The 19,653-nt window shown below is 34.7% G+C and overlaps 1 protein-coding gene across 5 annotated transcripts in view; it reads left to right on the forward strand.

Moving 5' to 3' along the window:
* The window catches only part of ATG4C (autophagy related 4C cysteine peptidase), a 91,551-nt gene extending 75,078 nt beyond the window's left edge, over positions 1 to 16,473 (forward strand). For all 5 annotated transcript variants that reach the window (XM_086717183.1, XM_086717186.1, XM_025935260.2 and 2 more), the window contains one exon: positions 15,324 to 16,473. In XM_086717183.1, coding sequence (XP_086573309.1) covers positions 15,324 to 15,491 — 168 coding nt within the window. In that variant the 3' untranslated portion in view covers positions 15,492 to 16,473. The remainder of the gene's footprint in view (positions 1 to 15,323) is intronic.
* The last annotated feature ends 3,180 nt before the right edge of the window (positions 16,474 to 19,653 follow it).

The raw sequence follows: 19,653 nt of genomic DNA on the forward strand, positions 1-19,653 counted from the left end.
ATGTCTTTATCTTAGTGATCTCATCTAGTCATATAGCTTTATCAATTATAAGTCAGTTAAGACCAAGATCATATCTTTAGTTCCCACCTCTTTCCATTCATAAATTGTATATGTCCAGCTGCCATTCAGCATCCCTTGTGTTGTCTCATGCACATATCCAAAATCAAATTCCTGATCTTTCTTTTCAAGCCTATTCTTTTTTTTTTTTTTAATGTTTATTTATTTTTGAGAGAGAGAAAGCATGAGTGAAGGAGGGGCAGAGGGAGGGAGAGAGACAGAATTCCAAGCAGGTTCTGTGCTGTCAGCGCAGAGCCCGATGTGGGGCTCGATCTCATGAACCATGAGATCATGACTTGAGCTGAAATCAAGAGTCAGATGCTTAACTGATTGAGCCACCCAGGCACCCCCCTTTTCAAGCTGTTCTGCTCATAATTTTCCTCATCTCATTTAAGGGCAAATTTATCCTTCTATCTGCTGAGGCCAAAAGCCTTGGAGTTATCCTTACCTCCTTCCTATCTCGCCTATCCTAGAACCAATTCTATGTTTAATATATATCTAGAATCAGACCACTTTTCATACCTCTACTGCTACTATAATGGTCAATGGCCTAATTTGTTTCTAAGCCCCCTTCCCCCGAACCTGTTCTCAACTCAGCAGCCTTGCTGATGTTTTTAAAACTTAAAGCATACTACTCTTCTCCTCAGAAACCCGCACTGACTTTCCATTTCACTTACAAGTAAAACAGTTCTTACCATATCCTCCAAGGCCTCAGATGATGTGTGTCTCCATGCCCCACCCTCTTACCCTAACCCCTCATGTCTTACTCTGCCCTCTTTCATTCTGTTTTAGCCATGTTGGCTTCCTTGCAGATGTCTAACCTAATAGGCTCCTATCTTAGTGCCTTTGCAATGGACTGTAATGCTTTTTCCCTCATATCTGCAGGACTGATTCCCTTGCTTCCTTTAAGTCTTGGCTCAGATGTCTCCTTAATGAGGCTTAATCTGACCACCTTATTTAAACAGTTTTCCCTACCATTCCCTCTTACCGTGTCATTCTATCTTTTTCAAGGCACTTACTACTTTATAATACACTATATAATTTACCTGTTATATTATTACTTATTATATAGATGTATTATATTATATATTTACCTATTATATTTATTATTATCTGTATTCCCCAGTGGAATATAAACCTCACAAGGGCAGGAATGTTTTGCCTGTTTAGGTCACTGATGTATCCCAAACCTTCTAGAACAGTGCCTGGCCCATAGTAAGTATTCACTGAGTTTGCTGAATGACCATCTAGGATTGGGTTTGCAATGGTGAACAAGAAAGTTGTAACTCCTGGTTTCATGAACTGATAGTCAAAGTGGACAAAATAGACATTAAATCTAGAAATAAATGCATAACAAAAATGTTAAATTCCGTTAAAAATATAGTTTATAGGCAAGGAAAATAGGAAACACAATTTAATTTGGGGAGTGAAAAAACATTTTATACGACATACTCACTGTATTTTCCTTAAGGTTCAAATGAAAGTTTTATTTGGTCTATGAAATCTGCCCTATTTGAATCTACCACACAATTAGTAAAAATCAGCAAGAGAATAGTAAGGGTCTTCCTACTATAATAAACTTAATTGTTAGAGTTTCATGACTTGCTTTAAGAATGCTTCAAAACCTTGAATTGGGAGATGAAATGAGCAATAGAGTTTGGCATGATAGAGACAGCAGAATTTCAGATAGAGTTAGGAGTATCTTTTATTTCACTGAAATGGTCAATCATGGAATCTCTGTGGATAAGGAGGCAAATGGACTAGAAGAATTGAGAGAGGTGGAAAATTTTAAAGTCAGGTGAATTTGATGAAGATACACTGGGAGTGCATCTAAAACAATCCCTCTTGGGGCACCTGGGTGGCTCAGTCAGTTAAGCATCTGATTTTAGCTCAGGTCATGACCTTATGGCTCGTGAGCGTAAGCCCTGTGTTGGGCTGTGTGCTGACAGCTCAGAGTCTGGATCCTACTTCAGATTCTGTGTCTCTGTCTCTTTCTGTCCCTCACTGGCTCGTGCTCTGTCTCTGTCTCTTAAAACTAAATAAACAAGGGGCGCCTGGGTGGCACAGTCGGTTAAGCGTCCGACTTCAGCCAGGTCACGATCTCGCGGTCCGTGAGTTTGAGCCCCGCGTCAGGCTCTGGGCTGATGGCTCAGAGCCTGGAGCCTGTTTCCAATTCTGTGTCTCCCTCTCTCTCTGCCCCTCCCCCGTTCATGCTCTGTCTTTCTCTATCCCAAAAATAAATAAACGTTGAAAAAAAAATTAAAAAAAAAAAACTAAATAAACATTAAAATTTTTTTAAATGTAAAAAAAATAAAAATAAAAAAAAATACAAACCAACCATCCCTCTTTCATCTTCCACTTCTTTAGACTTCAGCATCTCTATGGCATAGTTCTATTTAATCCTGTCTCTGACAATCCCCTCCCTCCCTGTCTCTAAGTAGTTAATCATGTTGTTAAAATCTTTCATGTCCTTTTTGTTCCTGCAGAGTATGTAAGATATGTGATAAAGTTTCCAACTGTAATTGTGGGTCTGTCTCCTTTAAGTTCTGTTGCTTTTTGTTTTACATATTTTGAGGCTATGTTATTAGTTACATACAAATTTAATATTTTAGGTCTTAATGAATTAACTCTTTTGTAATTATATGACCCTCTATCTCTAGTAATATTTTTTTCCTTAAAGTCTATTTTTGTGCTTTGTCATATATTTTAATCCTACATATATTTTAAACTCCACAAAGCATTTTGTTTTAATCATTATTACCCTTTCTGATGACCTTCATTCTTTCGTGTTATTTTGTTTCTTTCTGGGATCATTTTGCTTCTCTCTGAAGAATTTCCATTACTGTTTCTTCTAGTGTTGTTTGCTGGTGATAAATTCTCTCAGTTTTTGTTTGTTGATTATAACTTTATTATGTCTTCATTAAAAAACTGAAATAAAAGCAGTCATACAGAAAAGTTGTAAATATGGTCCAAATAACTTTTTCCTGAGCCACTTGAGAATTAGTTGCCAACATGATGCCCCATAACCCTTGAAAAATTGAGTGTGCAATTCCTAATGACAACTATCAAAATCAGGAAAGTAGCATTGTACATTATTACCATATAATTCTCAGAAACTATTCATGTTTTGCTAACTGTCCCAGTAATGCTCTGTATAGTAAAAGGCTCCAGTTCAGAATAATGTGATACATTTATATATACTGAATTTTTAAAAATCTAGGATAGTTCCTCATCTTTCCTTGACTTTCACATGACCTTGATTGTTTTCAAAGATTATGGGCACTTTTGTTTTTGGCTTTATTTTTACAAGATACTTTTGATAATTTTATAGATTATCCCCTCAATTTGTGTTTGCCTGATGTTTCCTCAGGATTTTTCAGATTATGCATCTTTGTCAGGTGTATCACAGAAGTGATTCTGTGTGTTCTTACTGCATCCTAGTGGTTCGCACATTATTTCAATTTGTCTTTTTACTGATGATGTTAACTTTGATCAGTTGATTAATATCTGCCAGGTTCCAGTCTGGCTTCCACATACTCAGTAGACCAGGATGAGTTCTCTGACCCTGGCATGGATGCCTGTTTTGTCCAGCTGCATCTAGTGGCTTTAGAAATGAATTGTTTGGGAGGGGAAGGAATGATGAAGAGGTTGCCTTCATTATTGAAAAATATTTTTGCTGCACAGAATTCTATTTTAGCAGTCTTTTGTTCAGTACCTTAAAGATATTTATTCCATTGTGTTCTGGCATTTCTTTCTTTCTTTTTTTTTTTTTTTAAAGTTTTTAGTTATTTTGAGAGAGAGAGAGAGAACAGGGGAGTGGTAGAGAAAGAGAGAGAAAAAATCCCATGTAGGCTCCGCATTGTCAGCATGGAGCCTGATGCGGGGCTTAACTCATAAACCTGGACCTGAGCCAAAACCAGCTGAGCCACCCAGGCGCCCCCTGGCTTCTGTCACTTCTTGATATACATCCCCTAAGATTTTTACTTCTCAGGATTTTCTTTTTCTTGGTTGCTTTCAGCTGCTTTCTAAAAGTTGCTTTATCTATTTTTTTTTTCCATTTCTTAATGATTGTTGTTGGTGGCATGGTTAATCTCATCATGTCCTTCTAAATAATTATATTTATAAAATACTTGTTTTAATTCTTTCCAAGTTGTAAAATATAACTGTAAATAAACAAATCCATTTTAAAAATCCTAACATAAAATTAGTTTTATTTCATTGGAGTTTTATCATGAGTACTCTGTATAGAAAGGAACATGGCATTACAGTTTTATCTTAAATCCATCCAAAGAAATTTTACACTAGCAAATTATAGAAGTAAAGTAAAATAAACCAAATGAAAAGAATTTGGTTACTCTATAAATGGCAGCTGCACTACTCTGGTTGTTCAGTCTAAAAACTTGGAATCATCCTGAATCCCTTGCTCTGTCTCACACCCCATGCCCAATCCAGCAAATTCTATCATCTTTCCTTTACAATATATTTAGAATTTGGTTATTTCTCACCATTACTATTATTACCCTGGTCCACGAGCATATCTTCCTTGGGATTACTGCAGTGTCTTCTTAACTGATCTCCCTTGCTTTGTCTATACAGTATCTTTTCCAAACAGCAGCCTGAGTGATTTTGTTAAAATGTAACTAACATTGAAAAAAATTAAAAAAAAAAAAAAAGTAACTAACATTGTGTCACTTTTTTTACTCAAAATCCCTTGCTTTCTAACTCATTCAGAGCAAAAGCCCTCAACTCTTCCAGTGACCTGTTAGGCCTTCTATAAGTGGAAACTCCCTCTACCTGCCTTACTTCTCTAATCTCTCCCTCCACCTCTCTCAAGTCCAGCCCCACTGGCCTCTTGAAAATGCTAGGTGTCCTGTTTCAAGGGTTCTGCTTGTTTTCCTGTGCCTGCAATTCTCTTCCTGCAGATATCCTCATGGTTCCCTCCTTCACTTCTTTCAGGTCTTTACTCACCTGTCACCTTCTTAGCCCTTTCCTGGCTACCCTTTCTTTATGTAATTGTTACTTCCCTCTTTCCTTATTTTTCTCCTTAGCATGTTAATTTAAGTGTACACACACACACACACACACACACACACACACACACTGATATACCATCTATAAACACTTTATGCATATTTAATTTACCACCTTTCTACTTTACTGGACTGTAATCTCAGGAGTATTTGCTGGTTTTGTATATTATTGTTTCCCCAGTGCCTAGAAATTGCCTGTCATATTGGAGGAATATATAAATAGTTGTTGAATGAAGGAATGAATTAAAGAGATTTTGTTGTAAGTTTGTTTTATAAATTAGCAAGGAGCTCAGTAATTGAATTATAGTAAATCCAGTATATTTTCGCATATTTCTTCTGTTGTATTCTCTTCTTTTTTAATGGATGTATTATCTCTTATCCCCAAGGAAATTAATTATATAGTAATTTTGAAATTCTTCTGCTTCTTTTGCTGTTTCTGTTTCCTTCTGGATCCTTGTTTTTGTTTCAGCTTTAATCTTACAGTTCTCCTTTGGATGCCTTCCCTTAAATAACTGCTATGTGTTTATACTTAAGAGTGAGGCACTAAAGAGGTGAGAAGTTCGGTGTGTTTGAGCATGGCTTGTTAGCTGATGATTTTCATAGTAGGGTGATCAGGTGATAAGCTTGCCTTTTCGTTGGGTGACCTCCAAGTGTTAGTAAGGGCTAATCTTTTCTCTAGAGTTGCTTCATTGTTTTCAGAGGGGAGTTCTGTCATCTCCCTGTGGAATGCATGTTGCTTGCTGGTGCTCCAGTACCGAGATGTGAAGGATACTGAAAACCCTGTAGTTTAATATTCTAGAGTCTCACTTAATTCTTTAGCTTTTAGTCATCACTGTGCCTGGTGTACTAAAAAGGCCATATCTTTATTCAGTTTTTCCAAAGAATAAACCTTTATTTTGCTATGCGTAGGATGCCTAGTGTGGAGCAGAGAAGGGGGTTGTGAAGAGGGACCTGAGAATTGAGTCTATATATAGGCTTTCAGTGAGTTTCCTTGTTTTCAGTTTTGTGTCTCACCTTTATTTTTGTGCCTTTATATAATCTTCCTCTCCGAGTTCTGTGGGGTGAAATTGCTCACTTTGATAAATATCCTGCCATCACATCTCTATCCCCCCTGAAATTAGATACCTCCTCTGCTCTGCTGATGTAGATTATTGTTATCTTATCTCACATCCCCTATTCTTCCTCCTTTTACTTGTTTTCAGTCTAAAGATAATTATAAAGAAAATACTCTTATTTAATGATAACCTTACTACATGATAGTACTGATGCTTGAGACCAAAAAGTCTCAAATAAAAATATGAGTATTAGGAAGTTAATCGTTTGATTGTGGAATGGATGTCAACACAGGAAAAAATATTTACAAGTGGCTAGTTGTCCTCTAGCTACAGAACAAAATTTATATTACAGCCATTGAATCCTAGATATCTAAGAGATCTTAGAGGTTATTCAATCCAGAGCTAACATTTGTGGAGTCCTTACCATATGTTTGATACTTGGTATACATTATCTCATTTAACCAACACGAAGCTGAGGGAGGGTACTGTTATTCCCTGTATACATGAGGAATCTTATGTCAGTAACCTTCACAAAGGCCAAAACTAATAAATGGTAGTGCTGAGATTCAAACCTCAGACAGTTTAACTTAAGAATACATGCTTATAAGCACTATTCTATACAGTTTCCTATTTATATATCAGTCCACAGGTTCCACACAGTTGACTCGCTAGTCCTCATTTCAGCTAATAGTGAGCTAATAATTTCTTTGGAAGTCTTTTTAATTTTTGGACAGACCTCTGTTGTTAAAAAAGCATTTCTTATATTGAGTTAGAATCATTCTCTATGTGACTTTTACTTTTTCATCCCACAAAGTAAGGGAGTAAGTTTGCTTCCTCTTCTAGAACACACACTCCCATTTTCTCCAATGGTACACAATTTCTCATACCCATTGCTATTTTGGTAAATGTCTTTTTGTAAACACCTTAGAGTGTCAGATTTATGTTGATGATTCTATTTCCTTTCCTTCTAGTTCTGTATTCTCCAAGTGAAATCTGCAGGATATTTTTCTTTCATAGGTCCTTTTTTACTTCTGGGATTTAAGGATAAGAACTCTGATTTCTTTGAAAATCTTCAGGGACTTATTATTTAATTGAGAAGACATGAAAGGGATATTAAGGATAAATGACTACAAAAATATATTTGGTAAATGCCAGAAAACTAATATTATGATAATAACGACAATAATAGCCAACATATTAGAGGCCAGGTAATCTTCTGAGTACTTTACATATGTTAACTGATTTAATCGTCTGATAACAACTTTGTGACATAGATGTTATCAATACTGACATTTTGTAGCAAAGGAAAATGAGTCCATCTAGTTAAGCAACTTGCCCAGTTCAGATAGTTTGAAAGTACTAGCCAGGTTCTGAGCAGAGACTAAGTTCCATAGTCCATGTTTGTAATCTTTGTGCTATATGAGACAATTCTGTAGTACTTTAGAGAAAGGTATAATCACTTCAGACTGAGGTTCTTGGCAGTGGAACTTGGGCTGGAACTTTGAGGACTGATTTTCTATGGTCAGAAAGGAAGCATGAAGGAAGCATGAGCAAAAACAGTATAGTAGAATGTTATAGGATGTTTATGGTAGAATATTATGAGGTAGAATGTTTAATGTGACTAACAAGGGCCTGGGTGATCTTGCTCTTGTATACCAATCTGTCTTCCTCTTTTCCCCTACCCTTGACCCAGTCTAGCCTTCTTTCTATTCTTTCAATGTGCTGAGTGTACTGGCATCCTAGTCCTTCGTATGAGCTGATTTTTCTACCTGGAGTGCTCTTCTACTAGAACTCTTACATGTGACTTGTTATTGTCATTTGTGTCTTGGCATAACCTTTTCTGACCACACAATCTACAGAAGCCTTCAAATGCTTCCTTACCACATTATCCTGTTTTATTTTTATCATGGTTCTCCTCTTGAATGGTATATAAGCACCATTAGTTACCTGTTCAATATCCACCTTTTTTTTTTTTTTCCTGCTAAGAGAAACCTGATTTTATTTGGGGTAACAGTGTACCTACTTAAACTTGGTCTCCCTTCTATTTAAGCACAGTTTGCCCAGTGAAATATAAGCGGGTGTGTGCTGGGAAGTTTCTGGGAAGATTTCTGCTCTTCTGATGAAATGGTAGATATAGATGTGGTTCTGTCACTCCCCCTTATGTCTACCCGTCCCTGCCTTGAATGTGAATTCAACACCTGGGATTTCAGCAGTACTTTGTGATCACTAGGGAAAGGTCAAGAGAATTGTAGAAACTGTTTGACATCAATTAACCAAAGCCAGCAATCAGACTTTTATGTGATAAAAACAATTTCTATTACTTAAAGCCATTGTTGTTTTTTATTTTATTTTGTTTTTTGTCAGTTGGCAACAAAAACAATTCCTAATTAATATACATGATGTTACCAATGATAGAAACCTAGAGAAGTCTAGAAGGGAGCTAATTTTGGGAGGCAGAAATGGTCATTTTATTTTGATATATCAGTTTGAGCTGACATTGCAGCATGCATCTACTTACTGTAGGAGGCGGTATAGTATAGTGGTTATAACAGAACCAGAACACTTAGGCTTAAATCTTGGCTCTATGAGTTTCTAGCTACATGAACTTGCACAAGTCACCTAATTCCTCAATATTTCAGTTCCTGCAACTGCAAAACACGGATAATAACAAAGCCTAACAGAGAAATGGTTGAAACTGAGAGTAGATAATATTTGTAAGAGAGAATATAGGATATATAGAGAAGATAAAGGATCAATAATTGATTAATATCTGCACTTTGGGATGCAGGAATAAGTAGAGTCAATGAAGAAGGAGATAGAGAAGAAATAGTTCAGAAAACAGAAGGAGAAACAGGAAAGTAAAATATTACAGAAATCTAGGGAAGTGAGTATTTTCAGAAAGAAATGCTTATCAGTGTTGATCGCTGTAAAAATATCAAGAGGATAGGAACTAATAAAAGTCTTTTATTTGAGGACTAGAAGAGTGTATTTTCAGTACAGTGAGGGGTAAAAGTTGGGTTACAGCAATTTAAGACTAAGCAGTGACAAGACAGAGGAATGAGTATCACATGCACATTTAACTTACTTCAGTTCAACTACATGAACTCTTGTAATACAACAGGAATGTATTTTTCCATGTGTACTCTTTATTACATGCTATAGACTGTAGCGTATTGTACATTAATACACGTTACAGAATAGGGTTGTACATACAAAACCATGCATAACACCCTTTAAACAGTTTAAAGGCCTTTTGAAGATAATTTTGACTATATTGATTTTGACTATATTTGATTTTCACATCATGGGCTGACTTTGGAACCTAACCACTACATAAAATGTCGCTCCACTGTGAATACAGTAGTGAATATAAACCACAGAGGTCTAGACTGCTCTGTACTGGGCAAAGTTGTACAGGTGTGGTGGTAGAGGCTAGAGGTAAAGGTTTTGGCCTGGGGAGAGGTTTTGGCTGGTTCTATTGCTGTTCTTCCTTATATCTACTAGCATTATGAAGGAAGAAATTGCTTAACTTCTGTCCTCTAGCTTTTTCCTTTGTAGATTTTGAGACCTGTCAAGGTAGCACATAGGAAAAATGTGATAAATTATTTGACCTCTTGAAAAATGATTTGCCTTTTAGATAATAAAGCCGCTTCAATGTATTTTTGACTATGTTATCAAAATACAATGAAGGACTTGCCTATTCTAAAATTATTGTTGAGCAAACCACTGAATTCCCTTTTGAAAAGCAACTACGAGATAGTAAACTCAGTTATCTTCAATTAAAAAAATTTTTTTTTCAATGTTTATTTTTGAGAGAAAGAGACAGAGCGTGAGCAGGGGAGGGGCAGAGAGTGAGGGAGACACAGAATCAGAAGCAGCCTCCAGGCTCCAAGCTGTCAGCACAGAGCCTGACGTGGGGCTCAAACTCACGAACTATGAGATGATGACCTGATCCAAGGTCTGACGCTTAACTGACTGAGCCACCCAGGCACGCCTTAAATTTTTTTTTTTAAATGGTTTTATCCTACCCAAACAAGAAATACATGTTATAAAGTTTGGAAATGAGAAGTATAAAAAAAAATCACCATGAAGTCTTTCCTTTAGAGATACTATTCTGTTCTTTATCCATCTAGTCTTTTGAAAACATGTATTTAAGATTTTAACATAATTGAGATGAAATTTTATATATAGCTTTATATCCTGCTTTTTCTCTTAATGTTATATAGTATTTCCCCAAGTTACTAAATAATTTTTGTTATCTTTTATTTTGTATAGTATATCAATTGATAATACCTCATGTCATATAGATAACCTAATTCAGAATTTTTTTTCATGTAAATTTTATGTTATCCATTATGAAGAGACTTTAAGGTTTTGACAGTGTGTCCTTTCTTGGACTATAAAAGAAGAAAATGAAAGTTTTGACTTTTGATAAAAGTTTTTAGAATTAAATTTTCAGTTTTTAAAAAATTTAAACCCAAGGGGCGCCTGGGTGGCTCAGTCGGTTAGGTGTCCAACTTCGGCTCAGGTCATGATCTTACTTGCAGCTTGTGAGTTCGGGCCCCATGTCGGGCTCTGTGCTGACAGCTCGGAACCTGGAGCCTGCTTCAGATTGTGTGTCCCTCTCTTGCTCTAGCCTCTCCCCCACTCATGCTGTGTCTCTCTCAATAAACATTAAAAAAAATTTTTTTTAAAAATTTAAATCCAAGTTAGTTAACATATAGTGTAATGATTTCAGGAGTAGAATTTAGTGAGTTACCACTTACATATAACATCCAGTGCTTATCCCAACAAGTGCCCTCCTTAATGCCCATCACCCATTTAGCCCATCCTGCCACTCACCTCTCCTCCAGTTTGTTCTCTGTATTTAAGGGTCTCTTATGGTTTGCCTCTCTTTCTGTTGTTATCTTATTTTTGCTTCCCTTCCTCTATGTTCATTTGTTTTGTTTCTTAAATCCCACCTATGAGTGAAATCATATGAAACTTGTTTTTCTCTGACTTATTTCGCTTAACATAATACACTCTAGTTCCATCCATGTTGTTGCAAATGGCAAGATTTTGCCACAAAAAGATTTCATTCTTTTTGATCATGGAGTAAAACTCCATTGTACATATATATATACCACATCTCCTTTATCCGTTTGTCAGTCGATGGACATTTGGGCTCTTTCCATAATTTGGCTGTTGATGCTAGTGCAGCTATAAATATTGGGGTGCATGTGCCCCTTTGAATCAGCATTTTTGTATCCTTTAGATAAATACCTTGTAGTGCAATTGCTGGGTCATAGGGTAGTTCTATTTTTAATTTTTTGAGGATCCTACATGCTGATTTGGTGATTGTTTCCTTTGCTTTGCAGAAGCTTTTTATCTTAATGAGGTCCCAATAGTTCATTTTTGCTTTTGTTTCCCTTGCCTCTGGAGACATGTCAAGTAAGAAGTAGCCGCAGCCGAGGTCAAAGAGTTTGTTGCCTATTTTTTCCTCTAGGATTTTGATGGTTTCCTATCTTACATTGAGGTCTTACATCCATTTTGAGTTTATTTTTGTGTATGGTGTAAGAAAGTGGTCCAGGTTCATTCTTCTGTATGTCGCTGTCCAGTTTTCCCAACACCATTTGCTGAAGAGACTGGCTTTTTTCCATTGGATATTCTTTCCTGCTTTGTCAAAATTAGTTGAATACCTTTGTGGATCTATTTCCGATCTCTATTCTGTTCCATTGATTCATGTGTCTGTGTTTTTTTGTTTTTGTTTTGTTTCTATTTTTGCCAGTACCATACTACCTTGATGATGACAGCTTTGTAATATAGCTTGAAGTCTGGAATTGTGATGCCTCCAGTTTTGGTTTTTTCAACATTACTTTGGCTATTCAGGGTCTTTTCTGGTTCCATACAAATTTTAGAATTGTTTGTTACAGCTCTGTGAAGAATGCTGGTGTTGTTTTGATAGGGATTACCTTGAGTATGTAGATTGCGTTTGGCAGTAGCAACATTTTAACAATATGTGTTCTTCCAATCCATGAGCACAGGATATTTTTCATTTGTTTGTGTCTTCAATTTCTTTCATAAGCTTTCTATAGCTTTCAGTATATGGACCTTTTACCTCTTTGGTTAGGTTTAGTCCTAGGTATTTTATGGTTTTCAGTGCAATTGTAAATGGAATCAATTCTTTGATTTCGCTTTCTGCTGCTTCATTATTGGTGTATAGAAATGCAACCCATTTCTGTATGTTGATTTTACATCTTGTGACTTTGCTGAATTCATGTATCAGTTCTAGCAATTTTTTGGTGGAGTCTTAGAATTAAATTTTCAAATCAACAGTTATTCTTTTTAAAAAAAACAAGTCTGAAAAAACGTTCTTGATGTGGTATGTAGGAGCTAGGAAAAGTGTTTGAAAGGCATGTTTTTAAGTGACTGAGGCCTAATGTCCCAATAATTCCTTATTAGTTTATCTCTTTTTGTTGTTGTTGCTGTTGTTAAGTCGTCTTGAGAAAGTAATTTATTTATTTATTTTTTAAAGTAATTTAAATCCTTTGGGGCTCAATTTTCCTATTTATAAAATGAGAGTTCAGTAATTTCTAAAGTTTCCTTTGGCATTTCCATATTTATTTACCCAATATATATTTTTAAAATAGACTTTTTTATTTTTAATTTTTTTAATGTTTATTTATTTTTGAGAGAGAGAGAGAGACAGAGCGTGAGTTGGGGAGAAGCGGTGGGGGGGTGGGGGGGCAGGACACAGAATCTGAAGCAGGTTCCAGGCTGTGAACTCTTAGCACAGAGCCCCACATGGAGCTTGAACCCATGAACCGTGAGATCATGACCTGAGGCAAAGTCAAGATGCTTAACCAACTGAGCCACCCAGGCACCCCAATAGACTTTATTTTTTAGAGCAGTTTTAGTGTCATAGCAAAGCTGAGTGAAAAGTACAGAAGGTTTCCATACACTCCCTTCTCCCTATCAACCACCCCTCTCCCCAGACATTTGTTACAACTGATGAACCTATATTGGACACATCATTATTATCACCCAGAGTGTATAGTTTACATTAGGGTTCATTCTTGGTATTGTACATTCTGTGGTTTTGGACAGAGGTATAATACTGTGTAGCCCCCCTTACAGTATCATACAGAATAGTTTTCCTTCCCTAAAAATTCCTTATGCTCCACCTATTCATCTCTTCCTTCCTATTAATTCCTGGCAACCACTAGCCTTTTCCAGAACATCATATTGTTGGAATCTTAAAGTTTGTAACCTTTTCAGATTGGTTTCTTTAACTTAGTGATAATGCACTTAAGGTTCCTCCATGTCTTTTACGGCTTTGATAGCTCATTTCTTTTTAGTGCTGAGTAATATTCCATTGTCGGGATATACCACAGTTTATTTATCCATTTACCTACTGAAGGACATTTTTGTTGCTTCTAACTTTTGGCAGCTGTGAATAAAGCTACTGTAAATATCGTTGTGCAGGTTTTTGTGTGGACAGAAGTTAAATTTTCATTTGAGTAAAACTTTAATATATTTTTCAGTTGATAATCTTTAAAAATATATTAAGTAAATTGAGAAAAGTTAGAAAAATTATAATTGTCAAAATCTGAATCAATAAATATGCACAAGGGGGCTTCACAGTGCAAGTGGGTTTACAAATAGTAGGCACATTTTATAATTAAAGAATAGAGGGCTCCTTTCTGACATTTTGCCCTGGGTCACAGATTTGAATCATGGTTGATGAGCAGCTAATAAACCCAAATGACTTCTTTATTGATCTTGAAAGAAAGGATGAAGAGATGATAATATTAGCTTTGTTGTGTTGATTTGAAAATGATACAATGATACCTGCCCACTAGATACTGGACTTTTTACAAGTGACATTAAATGAATATAAAATGAAGACAATTTTGGACTGTATTCCAGCCATTGGCTGGAGGTGAAAGAGGCCTGATTAAATGCCAGATTCCCCTGTCTCTTATTTTCATTTTCTGCATTTTTCCTTCTTTTTTTGTAGAATGTAAGTAAAATAAATTTGAACGATGTATACTTTAGGAGTGTAAGAATTATAGGTTATGATTTTCATTATATCTAGTTTTTCTAAGTACTTGTTTTTAAATGGTTCATTTCCATTCAATTAAAAATGTATTTCATATTAACTGTCTCATTGGAATATGTTTTAAGTTTAACATTGTATCTGTATGCTAGGGCTATATATTTATTTTAGCCACGTTTCAAGAGAATCTATAAATGCAATATATAAGAATTTGATGATCCTGCAGTTGAATATTGACATTTGGGAGAATTTAGTTTTTACCCCTGAGATTATCCTTTAGAAACATATTATAATTAATTGATCATGATTAATGATGTGTAAGTACTGTTGATATTTTTTCAGCATTCTCTAATTCACATAAACTTTTCAGAATCCTTATAGATCCTGGTTATCTATAGAAAAGTTATTTCTGTCAAAAAATGTCATCCAAAAATTTTTATTCATTTTTAATGAAAATTGTTTTAATTTTTTAATTAAATTTGTTTCACAGAAAGATTTAAAGTGGTTTAGAATGGGTGTTGGATTGTTAACGAGTCCCACATTGACAGAGGTTATAAAGGTTGTTGGTATCCCCACAATTCCAAGTATTACTTCCTTCACTTCTGAATTATATAGTTTTAGAAGGTAATATGTAAGGTATGGATTATTGCTATTTATGAGAACACTGTATTTCATGTTTACTACATTACTGCAGAAATATTTTTTCAACTATGTGACTCTGAAAAGACTAAACTTAATTTTTAAAAATAACTTTTTATTATAGCTTTTGGTCAGTTTAACAATTCTCTGAGGTAAGGAGACTGGGTATCTTTTGCCCCATTTTGTAGATGATTGGTAGAGTAATTTTGTCCAAGTTCACATCAAGGTAAGTTGTAGAACTGAGATTAGAATGGACCTTGTGACTAAGTTTAATGGTGTTTCTTCTGTGTAAAGGTACCAATCTTTCACAGTATTTTACTATAGTCAGGGATACCATTTTGTTTCATTTTCTGTAAGCCAGAACAGTGAAACAATGGTACTAGATAAGTGTAAGTGAGAGAAGCTAACAAGAGAGACTCAGGGCTAGAACATTAGATTTCATCATGTGGTCCTACTGTACACTCTTGCATCCAATAAGGGATTTTTCTGTACTTTCTGTTACAGATGCTGAAAATTTCTTCTAAGGAGAAATACCCCTTATTTACTTTTGTAAATGGTCATTCCAGAGACTATGATTTTACATCTACTACAACCAATGAAGAAGACCTTTTCTCAGAGGATGAAAAGAAAAGATTAAAAAGATTTAGCACAGAAGAGTTTGTCTTGCTCTAAAGATTAGTGCATTTGTGCTTGGTGGGAAGAATTCCTTTGAAGGGGAACAATGAAGAGAAACAAGTTTACTTGAAACTGGCTTATTTTCACAAATATCTTAATTTTGTATGTTCTTTTAAAAAAGAACATTTGGAAATACACAAGTTTTAAAGATATTTTTCTGAAGGAGAAATGATTTAATTAATCTTGATTTCTAATAAATATCAAGTGATTCTGGCTGTATTCCTGTTTCCCTAAGATCTGCTAACGATAACTCTAACTTAACTGCGAGCCTTCCAGTCTTCAAATTCTTCCACCTGAGGCCACTAGTCTCCTGAAGGTCTTGTGATATAGGCCCCCAAATTGGGATCACCAAATAGGTTCAAAAGCTTCAGTTTATACTAACAATCAGAAGACCAGAGAATGAATCTTCAGTGCTGCCTAGCTTCCTGATATTAATGCAACCAAAGGAAACTTATGGATGTATCTTGATATATTAAATAGCAGTTGTTAGCTATGATATGCATATAATTATATCAGTAGAATTGTAAGTTAATGTAATACTTAGCAATATGATTTTATAATGGCTCCTCATTTTGCTTGCTATTGAGACTTCTCTGAGGAATATAAAGTATTGGTATTCCCCAGAAATTTAAAGGTTATGTTATTAATAATAACTTCATCCAATCAAATCAGATAAAGGCAATTTTATATGATTAGTGTTTGTTTCCTATTCCAAAACTGAAATTTTATGGGAATTCTACTTACTATGGAGTTTTTAAATCTAAAAATAAGTACTAAAAAAGATACCAGTAGATGCTCCTCTATGTGGTTTTTGCTATTTGTATAAATCAGTGTACTGGTGTTTAGAAGCTGAGGCTATCTATAAGGTAAATCTGCCTTAAATGTATTTTATGTTACTGAAAGGCAAATTTGTGATATAAAAATATGAGTTATTATTCAGCCAGAATTATATACTGTAATAAAGATGTGAGAACATGAACCTTTGTTTTGGTTTTAATAGGATTGTTTTAATTCTTTAATTTGAAAAAAAATCATTGTCTGATATGAAGTCTATTTATTTATAATGAAAGCAAATAATATTGTTTCTCTGAAAGAAAAATATTAACTTATTTTATGGAGTTTTCATGCTTCAGTGTGGAAAGGTGACTTATAAAGACATAAGACTGTGTATCATTTAAAGTCATTGATCTCTTCTATCAGAAAGCCTATTTGTTAGGTTTAGAGTTGCATGCAAAACTGAAACAGGGTGGGCAGATTGCTTTAGTATGCCTGACGAGAAAAATCAGGTTTGGCATTTCCCAGTGAGGACAGTTTACTGAATTGATATAAATAGCCTGAAATCTAAAATTTTCCTTTACTCCAGATAAAATCTGGACAAATCAAGTCCAGTACTAATTTCCCTAGAATGTCAAAGCAGTACTAGGAATAAGAAGCCAGTAATATGCCTGATTTTATGTACTGCAGTTGTCTTGTCTAAATTATTGCAGCTTGTTTTTTATACACACGTGCAGTAATCACAGGATTTTACAACAAACACATCAAATGAGAGTGCCCATACCTTCAAATGAGTCAGAACCGATTATAAGTATTCTCTTACAAGAACTATATAAAAGTTTGACTTAAGTATAGCATTCTGTTATTGTCTCAGCATATTCGGGGATCATTTTTAAGTAGGATTTTGGGATGAGATAAAATCACACCTGGCCAAAGTTGAGATGAGAGGAGGCAGAAACTTCCTTTACATTGAATTATACTGAAGATACTCATAATCTGTACAGACAAAACAACCCAATCTTACAACAGTCATCCCCATGACTGAGAATAAATGTATAGAAATCTGAAATGATTAGAATATGCACATATAAAGTATTCAACAATGTGTATGAATGAATGCATGCATTCTGAAAATTGGAATAGGCTGACTGACCTATCTTGCCTGTTAATTCAACATCAGTTGAGAACCAGCCAAAAGTTGTACTAATCTTTTATTGGAAAGGCAGCAACAAAACTACATCATTAGATTTAGAATAGAGGTACTGTATATTCTGGTTAGACTTTGTTTTCAACACAGATTTCATTTCAAGTTCTGACAGCCAGTAAACTCAGTCAATAAAGCTTATGAATGATCTCTTTCAGCGTGTAATAAAGGAAAGTAAAAAAAGATAAGATACTAAGATCGGTGTACTGTTAAAATTATGATAGTTGGATCTTCCATTTGGACATCAATATTAAGATACTAATTTTACCATTAACATTTCAAAAATGAATTTTTAAAATTCTTAATGTGACTTTTTTGATGGTGCAGGTTTCTTTTCTCTCTTCCTCGTAAGATTTGACACATTGAATCCTCTTTTGTCAATGTATTAACCACCAGCAGGCAATGTTGAGAGTCATTTGCTGAATAAGTGAATGAAAAGATCTTTTACAGTACAAGTCTATCCAAAAGGATTTCCCCGAGGTATCCATTTTTCTGTTTTTATATTAAATTAACCCCATTAAATCTGTATTAGTGAGATAGGATTAAAAATTTAGGTCACTTTTGTGTTTTGTTAACCTTAGACATTGTCCAAGGGCAAGCATATCCAAAAGTATATATGTTAATTCCGTCTTGTTTTTAGAAGAATTAAAGAAATAAAACAGCAAAAATAACTTATCTGCATAATCTATACAGTGTTAGGTCAGAAATCTTAATTTTTTTAGAAATCAAATCATTACTTTCTGTTATTCCATGCTGGAAAGCACTCTATTTCTGGTCAACTCATACTATTCTAGCTTTATTTTTTATTAAAAAAATTTCTTTTAATGTTTATTTACTTTTGAGAGAGACAAACAGAGCATGAGTGGGGGAGGGGCAGAGAGAGAGGGAGACAGAATCCGAAGCAGGCTCCAGGCTCTGAGCTGTCAGCACAGTGCCCGATCTGGGGCTTGAATTCACAAACCATGAGATCATGACCTAAGGTGAAGTCGGACACTTAACTGACTGAGCCACTCAGGTGCCCCAATACTATTCTAGCTTTATTTCCCCCTTTTCTTTGCTAATTATCTTGGAACTAGGAAATTTTTTGTTTTCATGCTTTATCACAGATTACCTTCAACTCTTTTTTTTTAACTATATATATATTCATATATAGGCCAAAAACTTAAGAATTTTCCAGAAACAAGAAAACAAGAGGAAGAATAGATAATGAGAAAACACTTTGAAAATACTAAATAATTATATGAATTTCTACTGAAATAGAGGAAGAAATTAGGATTTAATAGAGAAATATGAGCAAGATGTCCAGAATATACTGATAGAGGCAATTTCTCTGAAAGGATTAGGGAATACTATTTTCTATAAGAAGAGCAAATTTCTTAACAAAAAAATTTAGGAGAATAAATATCATGTAATATTTATAATAGCCTCAATATTGTCAGTCACTACAATTCAACAGTACTATATTCAGTTGAGCATTTAGAACGAATATTTTGAGATAATTAAACAGGTGAAACATGAGACCAGGAAAAACTGGAACCATCCCATCTTATTCTAAAATATAAGTTTTACATCATTTTATAGTTTGAATCTTAACTGAGTTTAGAAATCTTAAGCATTTTTGTGTGGTTTTCATGGTTACATAAAGACCTTCTCCTTGCCTATAAACTTTGAAAAATATTATATTTTGAGTATTGCAGACACATTTTTAAATTAGCATTTGCCTCTCTTTCTTTTTTATAGTCTTTATCAACATTATTGGTGGCAAGCAATGGCCCAAAACATTCAGCTAGTTATAAAATTTCACTTATTCTCTCACAATAACAAAAATATATTAAAAGTGGAGAATACATGTTTGTTATTAAGTAGGAAAATTACTGTGCTACTCTCTAACCAACTCCTCCAGAAACTTAGAAACTCAGTCTTATTTATTTATTTATTTATTTATTTATACTGAAGTATAGTTGACATACAATATTATATTGGTTTCAAGTACAAAACAGTGATTCAACGTTTTATATACATTATGAAATGATCATGATAAAAGTATAGTTACCATCTGTCACCATAGAAAGTTATTGCAGTATTATTGATTATATGCCCTACGTTGTACTTTACATTCCCATGACTCATTTTATAATTGGAAGTTGTAGCTTTTAATGCCCTTAATCCCTGCACACCTGT

This window comes from Puma concolor, chromosome C1, assembly GCF_028749965.1.
Source record: "Puma concolor isolate L17-30 chromosome C1, mPumCon1.1.hap2, whole genome shotgun sequence".
NCBI lineage: Eukaryota > Metazoa > Chordata > Mammalia > Carnivora > Felidae > Puma > Puma concolor.